General features: G+C 41.4%; 1 protein-coding gene across 8 annotated transcripts in view; it reads left to right on the top strand.

Moving 5' to 3' along the window:
• Window positions 1-15,409, top strand: part of LOC105213043 (uncharacterized) — a 131,732-nt gene that overhangs the window by 74,038 nt on the left and 42,285 nt on the right. For all 8 annotated transcript variants that reach the window (XM_054228730.1, XM_054228731.1, XM_029040753.2 and 5 more), the window contains one exon: window positions 9,866-9,957. In XM_054228730.1, the coding sequence (XP_054084705.1) occupies window positions 9,866-9,957 (92 nt within the window). The remainder of the gene's footprint in view (window positions 1-9,865; window positions 9,958-15,409) is intronic.

Below are 15,409 nucleotides of genomic sequence, written 5' to 3' on the forward strand. Positions count from 1 at the left end.
GCACTTCGTTGTGGTGGTGGTGTTAGTGGCGATCTTGATTGTGTTGGTGTAGTTGGGCTGCACTTTGTTGGATGCCTGTTTCCGCATGTTTATCTTTTCGTTTGAGGTTTGCACAACAGGTAATTGCCTGAAATTGCATTTTGTTTCCAAGCGCTGCCGTTCACACGCAGAGAAAGAATTAAGTGAATTCCACAATTTCAACCAGTTAGTTGCCACACATAATGGATTCGACTTTTTATACCATCGTTCGAGACCTCTTCCCTTCTCTGGTTAAGCCATAAATGTGACATGTTTTGTAGTAGGAACAATGCTCTCTTCTTACCGACATTTTCAAAACTTATTCCGACTTTTAGTCTTCAATGACCATATTTTTAGATCGCATAGACATATAGTATATTAAATCATCCTGGTCCAGGGAGGTGAGCAGATAATTCTACATGGTCCCAAAAATATTCTATCAAAATCAAAGATCGTTGTGTGGTCGGGAAATTAAAATCGGATTTTTGTCGCACTAACGAGTATAGCATATATATGTATATATAACTTTGGCTACGTATTCCCAAGGCTTCCTGAAAAGAATCCACACATTTGAATAAAGGTTGTTAATGAGAGCGAAAATGAATTAAGTAAAACACGAGGTTGGACATTCTTTATTTCTGTGAGTTTGCCACCCAAACATATATTTTGTGTGGGCGGTACTGAAAAGAGAGCGGAAGCTAAACGTTCGATGTGATGCCGGAGGAGACGCCCAAACTCGTAAGAAAACTTAATAAAATCATTAGAAAATCTTAAGCTTTTTAGCAAATGAAAATCAAATTGAATAAGTAATGAATTGGAAACGATAAAGACACTCGCATGCACACACACACATATGTACATACACAGGCGATTTGCATGGCTAAGCATATGAGCATGCGGCGTGTATGTGCGTCAGTGTTTGTGTATGGATGAGGATCCGAGTGTTTGGGCAAACAAATAGTTTGTGGTTTCGTGAGCGCGTGGAAGTAGGAAACTTTCATTCAAAGTTGATGTACAAATAAACACACAAGAATGTATTTATGTACATGTACAAGCGTACAAGAGAGTGTGTGTGTGAGTCCGTTTGGTGTTATTGAATCCTGATTGAATTTGTTTGCCGGCAAATCGAGTGGAAATCATATTGTGCCCGCTGCCTGTTCCTATGTTGTTGGTTATGGAAAATTGCTTATTTTTCATTTGCGATTTCATTTGTGCTTCATCTGATTTCATTTCATTTGCTGCCTCCCCGCACACCCTCACACTCACATGCATACGCGTTTCGCTCGCTTTCACAAACACACACGTGGTAATTCGGGTTTCGTTTCATTTCTATTTAATTTCAATATCATCAAGCACACACACACAGACACAGATGACGGAACATAGACTGATAGTTTGCATACAAATATTCGGCTAAGCACTTGCCCTCCCTTTCGCCTGCGGCAACACTTACCTGCACACACACACGCCAACACAAGCGAGTCCCCGTGAATTCAGTTGTAAGCAATTCTTCTCGGTCCTCATTTGTTGACAGCCATTTCGACCTTTTCAATTTGCTGTTTTGAGGCCGTTTAATATGAGGCCTCAATTCACCCACACGTGCACTCGAGTTGGTTTACAGTATGGCGGCGGCTACAATTCTCCACTGTGCTCGTTGACCTGAGAATCCATTTTTAACAATTCAGTTTAAAGGTGTGACTTGTCTAAGTTGATTAGACACCATATTTCATTCAAAGGATGTGCACTCACACAAATTGGTTTCGATTTCGGTTTCGGTAGCCGGCGTCCATTAAGTTGTTTGGCTGTCGAACAGCAAATCGCATTTATCCTATTTGTTCCATGAGCATTATTCTCTAAACAAAGTGCTTAAGTGAATGAACGAGATTCGATGGCTTCATTTGTCCGTATCAGCGTCGGCTGAGACTCCCTTCATTATCTCAAAACGAAAACCACAAATTTCAGGAAAAATACTCTCAGATATCTTATTGCAGGCTTTTAAAGTCTCCTTCAAATACCTCTTAAAATAAAGTGCAAGCTTATGACTTGAGAGGGCATATAAGATCTGTTGGAGAAGCAAGTACAATCGCTGATCTTCAGCCTCATAATATGTGCATTATTCATAAAGCGTTATCAAGGCTTAGCTTTCTAGAAATACATGCAAATATTTATCTTCTTGACACCGGTCAAGTAAATTGCAAATCATTTCCGCATGAATCGTCTTTGCTTTTTGAGTCTTGCTTCAATGTACCTTGGCTTTGGCTTCACTATGGACCCCTCTCCCCAAAAGTGCCGTGCGACTTGATAGGCCTTCATTTCCTTTCCGTTTTTTCGTTCGCCTGTCAAATGAGCATCCACATTAGCAAAAGAGAAATTACCAACTGCCAACGATAAATATGAGATGGGAAATTATTTAGCTTCGCAATGAATACAGAGATGTGTGTGCGTGGCCACAAACATATTTAAAATGTGCATATTTATTTTTGCACAATTGCACAAAAGCAGAGGCGCAGAGAGGCAGAGAGAGCTCGGCCACTCGGCCACTTGACCAGCAGTCAGCAGTCGGCAGTCATCATTCATGCATTCATTCATTACTTTCAGCAAAGTTCTTTCGCTTTTATATTTGCGCAAGTATTTGTTCCTTTATGTCTTGCTCTGCCTTTTGCCGAGCTTAACAAAAAAATACCCTCACACACCCATACATATGTATCTATACAATATGGAGCATTGCGTGTCACCGCAGTGAAGAGGGGATGGGGCAAAGTGCGCTGGCCGGGGAGCTTTTTTATGATTTGTGCCTTTTATGCGGCGACGGTCCATGAGTGCGTGAGCAGTTTCCTCCATCGGGGCAGGACGAGCGACATTGTTGCTGAGCCAAGTCGTACGAACAATGTGAATAATTTTTAAGTGAAATAATATTATTTCTGCCTCTGCTTAGCCAATGTGGGGGCATTGTTGGCTTTCTAAGCCATTGCGGCCAGTACACACATGCACTGGTGCCACTTTCAATAACAACAGACAATTTTCCGCATCAGCAATAATTCATGGAAATGTTTTGTTCCACATCCAACCAAGCCACAAAAGCCAAGGACAAATAAATAAATAAATATATTCAGTGGCCAGCCATTACAAATGCCGAAAATGAAATAGTAATTCAAACAAATCTCATTAAAGCAAATGAGAAGGCCCAGAAACACCAAGGAACCCACTGACAGCCTCAAGGCGGCCTTATGCCATGTAAGCCTAAACGGGCCGAAATTCAATTACTTCTTCGCAAAGCAAGTATTTGCTCATTCTGAAAAAAAAATGTTTAATTTTTTGGCTTTGAAAGTCAAAACTCTATTAATGAAATGGAACAAATCTAATTGATTAAATGCCATATTAAAGAATTTAAACTAACGTGTCTTTCCCTCCCTCTAGATGTAAGTATGTATTGAATATGGATGAGCGAAGGTCCATTTGCTTAGAAAGCTTATGCTTCTGTAATTAACTTCATGAAATATGCAAGGTAAATTGCACTTATTTGCAAGCGCTTGACTCTATTCATTTATTCAATTGTCACTTGCGGTGACCTAATGACTAACTGTTGGCAAAATTTAAATAAAACATCTGCGACGTCCGAAATGGACTTCAAAGTGAGCTGTCCGTCTGCAGTCGGTTGCTGTTTACTCACTGCTGCATGAGATATTTATCTAATTGCATTAATGTGTCACGCAGCTGTCGACTAAGCTATTAAAACAAAGACAACAACAATTCCACAAATCTCTATAAAACACTTTAAAAATATCTGAAAATATCCACAACGACTCTATTAAAGCAGGAGGAGAACGAGGGAATTTCAATAAAAAAAGTTAAAGTGTGAATTGCTGTTATTATACATAAGTCGACTTTTATTTAGAGCAAATACTGCATTACATCAACTTCTCCCGCATGTGTCTGTGAGCGGCTAAGCTGCTAAGCTTCGGCACACAGACGCACTCAAAATATTATACAAATGAAAATCACTTTCGTGGTCTTGTTAAAAGTCAGGAGCACACAAATAACTGTTAACCACAGAGCAGAATAACGGCCAACAACAATAAAGCAGAGAAGTGCACAGCCGAAACTGCTGAAAGTGTTGCCATAATATTTTCCAATTACCCCACTCCTCGCCGCCCCCCAGACACTTGCGGTTTTTAATTTCTACAAATGTCGTTCATGCGTGTGCATGTGGCTGCCACATAAAAGGAATGTGCCATTTTAATCTCTAAATGAAATTAATTTAATTTACGCACACACACATTTACACAAAGCCCGTCGCTTCCGTGTGAAGAACCTACAGGAAAATGGCGAGGAACCAGCAACTATTTCTCAATTTCTGAAGGATTTATTTTTGAATAACTGACTTATATAGAACTAGTAAGGCTGGATGACTAGCAGAGAGTGGGATTCAGGCAGTTGTAGGCAGTTGGACCCATATATCCTTTGGGATATATTCTATGCTCGTAGTAATTCGGCTGGGAATATTCTGTTCGAAAATGTATTACAATAATCCAAAAATTACTGAAATGCAAATGAAAATTCCGCATTTAATACTATCCTAATGAGCGCTTTTCCCTAGTGAGTTTTACTTCTCATTAATTTTCGAATACACACACACATCCTCGCATACGTAGTAGATTTGTATTTTGTCCGAATGTACGTATGTAAGTACAGTAATTGAAATTAAATTACGATTGGAGCTTTGACCCACCACGGCGTCAGCTAAACATATATAAGTACACTTAACATATTCATTTGTCATTTTTTTTTATTACAATTTTCGGAAGCGCCCATTGGGGTGGGTGGGCCGTATACGCAACATTAAAATCGAATAGGCATAAACTTCATTGCTATTACGAGTACAATAGCACGCAGAAGGTGGAAAATAAATCAAGTAATCAAAACATACTGTATTTCCAAGAGCTCATCGGTAGTTTTTCACGACTAATATCGTGATTTTTAAATAATAATTTCCAGTTATTATTAACTGAGCATCAACAGAGAATAAACATATTTTAGCCAACGCTCATCAGCCTCAATTAAAAAACACACAAATGGAGATATTCTACCTCTTCAACGCCACCATGGATAAAAGCCAGGTTTAATATGAAGTCTACATTCGCAAGCCACACACACACACACATGAAGGCTAATTGGATGTAAAAACTAATGGCATCACTGGGGACTCTCCAATTTGTATCTGAATAGACATATTCGATTTATGTGTTTTGCACACACGAACTGAAAAGAGCCAGTAAATATTAAGCTCCTCGTCGCTTTGCTGTTGGAGGGGATATGGGGAATTTTTCGCCACTAAACATCAACGAGCCTCTGTTGTCACATTGCCAAAATTTACCGAAATTTACTGAAATTTTCTGATGGCTATGCGTTTTGCACTTTACACAAATGGTTGCTGTGCGCCACCGTGGCTGATGGCAATTTAATCAAATGATGTATTACATACTATGAAATTACGAAAAATTACATGCACATAAATTCGAGTGGGTTGTATGTGCGCGTCACCTGGCTGATGATATCTATGCAAGGCTGCGAACCAGTCAGCCCGTCTCGTGTCGCCCACCAGCCTGACTTGGCTGGGTGGACTTAACTTAAACATAAACTCCGAGTCACATGCGGCTGAGCTCCGCACACCTGACCGCAAGGACACAATGAACAACACAGCAAGCAATCCAAAGCGCAGCCATGAACAGCAGTGCGTTGACTCAGGGGCGCGTGGGGGCGGAGTGCTCGCCATCAACAGTAGCAGCGGTGGCAGCAGCCGTCGGTAGCATCATTGGTGTCAGTTCGGTGCCACGAACGAGCAGCGCATGTAAATTGTGGTTAGCCACATGATCAACTGCTGTCACATTGAGGGCACACAAATGTCAGCAATCAGGACCGGGATGAATGGCGATAGCGTGAGCGAGAGCGGGAGGGGCGGTTGCTGTGCGTCGGCGGTTGGAAGAGCAGCATAAAAATCAACAACATCGAGCAGATGTTGCCTCATTTGGCTTTCGATGCGGCACGTTCCGACTACAGCTACCGGTCGTCAGTCACCAATCACCACACACCGGCCACCAGCCACCTACCGCCGGTCACCGCTCATCACCAGCCAACGTGGAAGACACAACAGCAATTGCTCGCTTGTCGCTATATGTGGACTGGACTCTCGTGGTGGCTCGTAGTTATGGTAATGATTTTGTTGTTTATGGCACACACACGCACACACACACCTGCGCACATTGCTGGCCTTATTGGTATTGCTAATGCGCTCATGCTGAGTTGTGACAGTTGTGATCTGGTTGTTATTTGTTATTGCTATTACAGTTATTATTATTTGCTGCAACAATGAATCTACAACAACGTGAGTAACTCTTATATAACGTCGATCACAACTACAAACACATATTGACGCCCACAATACCGCCGCCCATCACTTGGCAGTGCTGTATTTATCATAACTAAGTATCAGAACTTGAACGATGATGTCGGCCAGCGAGTTATCGGAATTACGGTGAATGTGAATTGCGCCATCAGTGTTAAGTTGTCAAGCATTGAATGCACTTTTGAAGTTTTCGCTAATCGTTGAAAATGGTTTGGTGTCTCGCATTCGTTGTTGTATGGTATTTATTACCATCGAGGTTGCACACGCAACGGGAAATATTTCAACAAAAATATAATACATTCTGATATCACAAATTCATTAAAAACAGTTGAGGTTTCATTGAGCTTTTCAAGCATTTAAACTACATTTTAATGATGAACGATATTTCAATACAATAGCAAGATCCGATTCATTCCAGTCTCGACTATTGTTTCGATCTGCAACACTGGAGCGCATAAACTATACCAATTTTCTCACCTCACATTTATTAATCGTTGCATAATTGACGTTGCGACAATTGTTGTGTAAACAAAAGTTAAAACGGCACTTGTTCACTCTACTCTTCAGCAACTGTCTCCCACCAAACGAGTGAAATGGCCCCAGATAAGTAACTAAGTGAGTTGCATGTCTGGCTGCAGTCTGGTAGGTGATAGTTGATAGTTTTGTTGGCAATTTGTATTTTGCAAAAGCACGCGATTGCCGACACCATTTCTGTGGTCACAACACGCTCGCCTACAGGGTAGCCAAGTCAAAAAACACCCCATGGTCCAGCTCATTTTCTCAGTTTTCACAAAGAAAAAAATCACTCCTTTCTGACTTGGAGGCAGAAATAATATCACACTGATGTGCTAAATCAAGTGCCATGTAAAGCGAGTTGTCACAAAGGTCAAGGGAGGGCAGCTTTACAATAAAAATCGCGAGCAAACGGTCCTCTCTGTCGTGGCTTAGCTCATTTTTAAGGAAAAGGTAAACAATATAACGGGCGAGTAAATATGAGCGAGGTGGCCGCTGCAGCAAGGTCATCACATTTTAATCAAATGCCTCTTAACATACAGCTAGCAACTTAGCCAATGCTTAACGGTTGCATTTTTCACGCAAGTGTATTTTAATTTAGTCAGTTGCGCGCATCTTGGAAGCCTTGGAACCTCACGAACAGATGACAAAGGCTAAGGAGGCACTCGACTGCTCATGCATATGCATTTTCGGGAGGGGAGGGGAGGGGAGGGGAGGGGTGGCGACATGTCATTCGCGGAGGACATATTCGAAAGCAGATGTGTGTGTGTCCGTGTGTACAGTGTACGAGCAGTGCACATCCTCAAGTGTCAACAACGCCTGCTGCACACACTTCAATTAGTCGGACGAGTGTTTAACTTGTTACTCGATTAGTTAGAATAAGAATAATTAATCAATGAAATTAAAATTGTAAATTAATGAGCACACACGCACATTCGCCCGCCCGCCGACGCAACAGCCAGGCACAATTGGAGTGTTTGTAATTGCGCAATCAAGTATTGCATCCATCACACACACCCACGCGTCAACACCGGCACACTCACATGGCAATTTGCATATGCCAATGTTGCATGAAACGGTAATGTGGGTGCGTACGAGTGTGTGTGTGTGTGTGCGTCGCAGCGAAAGGCGCCATCTCGCAGTGATATCTGCAGCATCTACACGCAGCTAACGCGACACTTGCAAGCCGCAACACTCGAGCCATGTACGACAGAGTGGCGCGCGCGCCGAAGCATGTGGCACCAACAGATAGGCGAACTGAAAGCAAGACGTGTAACGTGTGTGCCAAGCGTATGCCGTATGCTGTGCAGGTTGCAATATCGACAATTCCCCATAGCAGCTACTCTGTGTTTGTGCCTGCGTGGGAGCGTGAGTGCCCCCACCAGTCGCTGGAGCAACACTTGAAGCCTCGTGCTCGGCAGTGTGACTGCTCGCTTGGATGCCGGCTGCCAGCCTGTTTGCCATTTAATATGATAATTTATGCACGAAATAAATTCCCGTATTTTAAGGCATACCACAGGCGCAGACACAGGATGCGACGGCATTCCAGCCGCACAACGCTGCGATCATACACTCACACACGCACACTCAAAGCCAATATTCATGTTTCGTGCACATGTGTGCCTTTCTTCATACATATTCATATGGCATGTGGGCTGAATTCCGCTGCTTCTCGGTTCCTTGCCACGACGTCCATCATATTTGCAACATTGAAGGTTGCTCACCGTCGCACTTGACTGCTCACTAGCGCTCCTGTTTACTGTTTGCCGATTCGACTGCTCGGCTGCTGGGCCGTTCGATTGCTCACTTAGTCGGTTGTGCGGTTCCTTAGCAGCCGCCAGACGGACTCGCGGGGCGGCGGCGTGCGGTTTCGGCCGCAACATCCTCAAGTAGGGTGCACATTAAATAACCCACCGTATTGCCACTTATTCCACATTCCTCACACATTTCAACGTTCGCACGCCACCAATACTCCGAGCTGATTAGAGCGGAGCGCCAAATGAGTTCCAGAGCCCGCTGCTCCAGCTCAAAGTTTGTCTGCAGCTTTAAAAATTAACCAGACGAAAATATACCTCTCAGAATCGGATAATTTGGACCAAACCCAAAAATTCACCTTGCCCTATTGCAAATTTCAAACTTCCACTTCAGATGCCGCGTCATTATTGACGCCTCCACTACGTAATCTTAATTTAATTTTTTGTGCTCGGATCGACCCCACTTAATCCACTTGTGTGGATCTACTAAACATGCTTGAATGTACGTATTTAATTTTTTATTTTCCACACATGAATTTATTGGGATTAATACATTCAAAGTGTAAATACCTAAAACGGTTGGGAACATGAGAATATGTTGGAGCGCAACACTCCCCTCCCCACTTCTCTGTCGGTTAGCAACCGCTTAAGGGGGCACTTGTGAGCATGTGCCCTTGTCTACGATTATACCTACATACTTTCATTACATCACGGGCATTGTGGAATTAAAATTGATGAACTATATTGTATAATATTTTAGGTGGGACGACACCTCGCGGAGCCTCATATGCAATGACTGTTGGCGCTGCCTTTGAGTGACACTTGTTCGAGCACCCGCTCGTGGGATGACACACACAATTCATAATTTCTCACAACTCCAGTATTAATTTATACGCTTCTCCGCTTGAAGTACAAACACATTTCTCTGTAAGTGGACCCTAAGTAGTCTCTACAAAGAATTCAAATGGTATTACCGCCGCTTTCGAAATTGTCTACTGAAGTGGGTTACTTAATTCTGATTTACAAATCACCATGAAAAGTTGAACAAATTATTATTTGAATTGATATAAATATATACTTGTATATATATAACACATATGATAACATTATATTGAGTTCTTCTGGTTTATTTTCTTAATGAGAATATTTACGAATCTTAACGTTTTGTTCATTGCAGGATTGAAGTTGACCCGGAAATTACCAAGCCATTGAACTTGGCTAACTCAGCTGTTTTGCGGGCCGTTGAAGAAGAAGAGCAAATGAAATGCGGTAAGTCGAAATTATGAAATCTTTCTTATTTGTTCTCTGTTTTGTTTTTTTGTGTAAGATTCAAATAAATCCTTCCTCTGTTCAAACTCTATCTTGTTGTTGTTACCGATTTAACAATATTCATGCGGTTAACAAAAGAATTTCTAGAGCTTTTTGGGTATAATATTTCAGTCATTAATCTTCGTGTTTAACAAGTTCATCGAGAGGGACATAGCAACAGAAAGATATCAGTAATAGAGATACATATTGTTAAGTGGCCACCGGGTTCATGTGACCTAATGAACTTAAGAGCTGCCTTTGGGGTTTCAGCGGCACATAGTAAACGTTATTTCTATTTTCGCTTTAATTACTGATCGAATATTTTCTACAAATGGATTTCCTTCAATTACCGCATTTCGATGTTCTTCCCTTGTTTTGTGTAATTTTTAAAGCTCCCTGTAATTCTCGAAAACGCCGATAATTCACGTTCAACACTAAAATGAAAAAGCGGAATTTATAGCAAGAGGAAAGTTGGTCTGCCAACAAAATCGCCAACAAAACCATGCAAATAGGTAATTCCCGACTAAATTGGTGCAACTCGCAGCCAACAACTGCGAACAAACTCCGAAAAACTTCGATAAACACTATAACTACACGGCCAAAGGTTGTAAATAAATGGTGTTGAACAAAGGCGAAATACAACAAATAAGGTAGTGCTGAGTTCAGACGCAGCCGAGTATTAGATACTATCGCAGAGTCTACGCATTAAGGCGGTAAATATGTTTCATATAAAGTCCTAGGCCTGTCTTCCAACTTTCGAACTGATTCATTAACAAGTTCACTGTGTCATGCTTATTGCGTGTTTCTTAAGACGGCCCATTATTAGCCAAGTTTATCAAGTAAAGTTAATACAAAAGTACTCTACCCTTTGTAAGATGTTGCGGGGGTATAATATAGCAAAAGCTGAAGACATAGGGACGAGGTCGAAAATTCTGTGTCGTAACAGTGTTTAATGGACTCTTAGGCAGACACATATGACTGAAGCTTGGGAAGAAGCTAAATCATTCGACTCGCGCCCCTTTCTGGTTGTCGTCCAATCAACTGGGCTCGGCAAACTAAATCACTTGGCCATTTGGCAGTCGCTTGCCGAAGTAAGGCCGTGCCAAAGCGGCGAACGCACGAAGCGAACTGGCGCAAACTTTAAAGTTTCTAATTGTTAAACTCGCACGTTTATCACAGGCAAATGCGCATATGCAGCACGCAATAGAACCGACAAGCAGTTGCAGTTAATCGTTTAAAAAATGCCTCGGCAACTTTATTTGGAGTGAAGCAGCACGCGGCAAAAGACAACTAACGGTTTATGTGCGGCATGCCAAAGTGTACTCGTGTAACCAAACTCTAGCCGACCCGCACCTGCTCCGTCTCTTCTCGCAACAGCCGAAGTTGGGCAGCGGACCAGCGGACAGGCGAAGTTTTGCGCTGAATGTAAAAACTTTCCAACTTCTATGCAGATAAAAAAAATGCCAAACAGCCGAGGGTGCGGGGAAGAACTAGTTAGTTCGCCAAGGCCTAGTAGAGGTTGCAAGTAAGTAACTAAACTTAGACACACAACCTATCCACTTCCTTACTTGCCAGTTGTTGCCATGCTAATAGTTTATACTTTTGTTGCTGTAATGATTCACCAAGTTCGGAGGGAAGCCATATGAGCCCAAATGTTTAGTTTGCTTAGCCTTAAAACAACACTGACGCAGCGCAAAGGATTCGAGTAGTAGTGAGCAGCAACTTGGTCAAATAAAAATCCCTCAAAAAGGATTCATGCACTTGTACTTATGGAGTGTCAACAAATATATATGTGCTTTCGCTTGCCTCTTAGTAGATCCCCCAATTGCCACGGTTTATAAAAACCTTCACTGCGGCTTCCAGCTCTATCTCACGACCCTGTCGCCATGTAAAATATTATCTTTCTAGAGTGGCCCTTTTAGCAAAGAACTCCAGCCAGTGTCGTAAGTAATTGAAACAACTGTGTCACCCTGTATTACTTAAGTAGGGTCGCCTTCCTTACAACATCAACTCAGTGAATCGTATTTGCTGCCTTGTAAAGGCAAAACTGAGGAACTGCTAATTGTATTTATTTTTCCTGCAGCCTGCAATAGCTCCCGGCATATATGTTAATATATATAGTGCAGAGCATGCAAATGGATTGTAATTAAACTCAAATTGCTTGAAAGATCCGCGAGAGTGTTGCTGTTCAATTAAGTTTCGCACTTGTATAACCATTGACAAATACAAAAACAACAATAAAGCTTCACCAAAGTGGGAAGTATATAACTCTGGCGAACCGTTTTTGTTGCACAGTAAATTAGTTGAGCGGTGAGTAGAAAGCAGTTAGTAAAGGAAATTGCTTACTTTCGATTTCCTAACCGATTGCGCACCTCGAAAGAATCTTCTGAAAACTGTCAAACTTCAATTCTACAGTTCGAAAGGGTGCATAGATGTCGTGGAGCATATGTGGAGCTAGAGGCTCTCCGTAAGCGAGACTTAACCTTAAGAAAATTTGTTTGAAACTCTGGCTTTCTCGTTATTTGGCGTTTTCTTGCTTGGAAATTATTTTCATTTAATAAGCTCCACACTACTCTGAACCAACTTTTCAAAATTTCCGTCTACATGTGTACATGGTATGTGTGTGTAGCGAAGCCCAATGAAACGCCAAAAGCAATTGGCTCGAAATGTGACATATGACGTTGTATTTGTGTGTGTGAGTGCAAAAAATGTTAATATTTAATAAATTAATAATTTTCCATTTTGCTGAGCAACAGGCTAATATAAGCATTATGAATAAACTGTAAGCCGGTTGTAAGCTTACAACATAATAAATACTGTAATGTGTGTAAGCTCCACTGAATTTGTAATTTATGCAAATGAAATGGTGATTTTAAGCCAAAATAACAACGAATTGGCACAATACTCGAACGCACACTCGCAAACAGCCAGGCAGTCATAGCAACAAATCATTGCGTACTTACGCTCACACACACGCCGCGCTCGAATTGCGTATTGACGATAAGTATGTGTGTGTGTGTGTATGTGTGTATGTGTACCGTTCGGCACGTGCCTTTGCGACAAAATTTATTATTTGCCAAATTACTTCATAATAAGGCGCAAAGCACAAACAAGTTTGTGTTTAAAGTAACAACAAATACGAGTAATACTGTAGTTACAAGCATTACTAGTGTACGAGTGTACGAGCGTTGTTGCTGTTCGATGATGCCGGGACACGTGCTGCACAGCAGTGGTGCTGGAACACTATTTGCGCAACCTTACTCTCAATTATAGACAAGTAAATACATGTGTACGCCAGTAAATAAATATGTACATATGTATGTACGAGGATGTACGGTTATGCAGGGCGTATGAGTAATTTGCATTTTCAATCTAATGAGGCTTAACATGTGTGTGTCTGCTTGCTCATTTTCATTGAACTCATACACTTATACGATACGTGAGCTTGGAGAAACAAATGAAATTTTCGCACGTCGCTCATTTATTATTACATTCACACACAGCGGCGGTACTTATTTTGATTGATTGAAAACTTATTTACTTATTCATAAGCTTAGATAAGCACTTAATTTCCTAAACCTTTTGTTACGGCATATTTTGCAACAATTCCTGATTTCCATATTACAAATTCATTTCGGGAAGTTAATTGGCACTTTCGTGTCAGTTTGAATGTAGTCAGAACAATTTCCATAATTAATGGCAACGGCTCCAGTTATCGGCAGCCTCAATTAGCACGCTGTCTCCGCAAGCGCAAGGCCAGCAGTGTCTGCATTTCTACCATTCACTCTTCGAAAGAAGGATTTTCGGAGCAAAGTTGTCAGGGCTGCATGTGCTAAGTAATAAATAAACTGTTCTCGATCCAATTATCATATATGTATGTATAAAGGACGACGGTTCAAGAGGCGGTCGATAGCGCACTTTCTCAAAGTTCGACTGCTAAAGAGTATTTCTAAAGATTTGATACTCTCTGTTTGGGTTGACTGAGGGCTTTACAATTCCAAATCTGTCTTCTACCCTACACTGTAGATCAGTTTTCGGTGCCTGATAAAGATACCAAAGCTAAATCTTACCGGAAGTATTTAAATAAACAGATTGCACAGTATTTAACGCTTCGTTCTAAACTCGTAAGAGAGTGAAGACTAAATTTCCATAATTGCAGTTGTTGTTGCAAGGCAAATGTTTATGTGATAACAAAGCTTATCTGTGATGGCCATTCCATCCATTTTGCAGCTGCCGCAATTCTTTAATGCCTTGTGCACTTAAACTGCCTCACAATATTTAGTGCAAGTGGTTGTTCGATAACCAGCTGCACCGCACTCAGACACTCTGACCAAGGAGCAGTTCATATGCTTGCACAGACGTATGTTCTTGAAAGCCTCACATTGTATTAGCACTTAACTACAGCCAAACTGCAAACTTCAGCCACGCAGTTGCCATGCATGTTACGATCCTTGCGTTCGCTATGCTCTGCAGCACACGACTTCAGCTTATACGGGTACTCATACGTTTTGTCAGAGTGCTGATAGCTTAAATAGCAAGCTAGCTTATTAAAAGACGCTTGACTCTTCGCCAAGTGGAGTGACTTTGGTGATTGTTTTTGTTGCCAACAAACAATAACTGCAATAACTGTGCTTACTATCTGCATATGCACATATCCATGCCAACAACAAACAGCATTACTCGTGTTCATATCTCCTCTACATGGTCCACAGAAGAGGGCCAATGTTCGAGCGACTTATCTTGGTGGTGGAGCATACGAGTGCGTGGCGTGTGTGCTGTCTCATATACTCCAGAAAGGCATACTGACCTCGCTCCTAAAACAACGGCAATAAGCTCACAAATTGACCGCTGGACCAAAGAGCTCACCTTTTAAATAAAGGTCAAATGAAGGATCTTTAAAAATAACTAAAAGTTCTGTATTTGGAAATCTTATGCTTTTGTACATAAAACTTTGAGAAAAATGTAAAAGAAACAGGAATGGAGGTAACATGAAAATGAATTAAATTTTTTTGAATAGTGAAGGTTCCACATACAGTCATATAATTGTAAGCATTCATCTTTGCCATATTTCTGGTGGAGTGCTGTGACTCACGAGTCATTTTTGTACCCATTACTTTTGTTAAAGGATCTTACTTCTGCAAGAATTTCTCTAGAGTGCTGCAGCTTATGGTAGTGGAAAACCCGCTTAGCACCACTTGCTTTCGAAAAATGATAAGATATCTCTCGCTGTTATTCGTTGTGAGATTTCCAACTACTTCAGTCCTTGTTGTATACGAGGTTAATTCATTGCGTTACATTATAACGAACTTACTTGTATGCATGTACATGTATGCATGCCAGGGATCGCTTCGTTGAAGTTAGAGAAGTTTTCAGTTCATGTTCTGCTTGCCATTTGTATGTGTGTGTGTGTGCA

The sequence above is a fragment of the Zeugodacus cucurbitae genome, chromosome 4 (assembly GCF_028554725.1).
Source record: "Zeugodacus cucurbitae isolate PBARC_wt_2022May chromosome 4, idZeuCucr1.2, whole genome shotgun sequence".
NCBI classification, from domain to species: Eukaryota; Metazoa; Arthropoda; class Insecta; order Diptera; family Tephritidae; genus Zeugodacus; species Zeugodacus cucurbitae.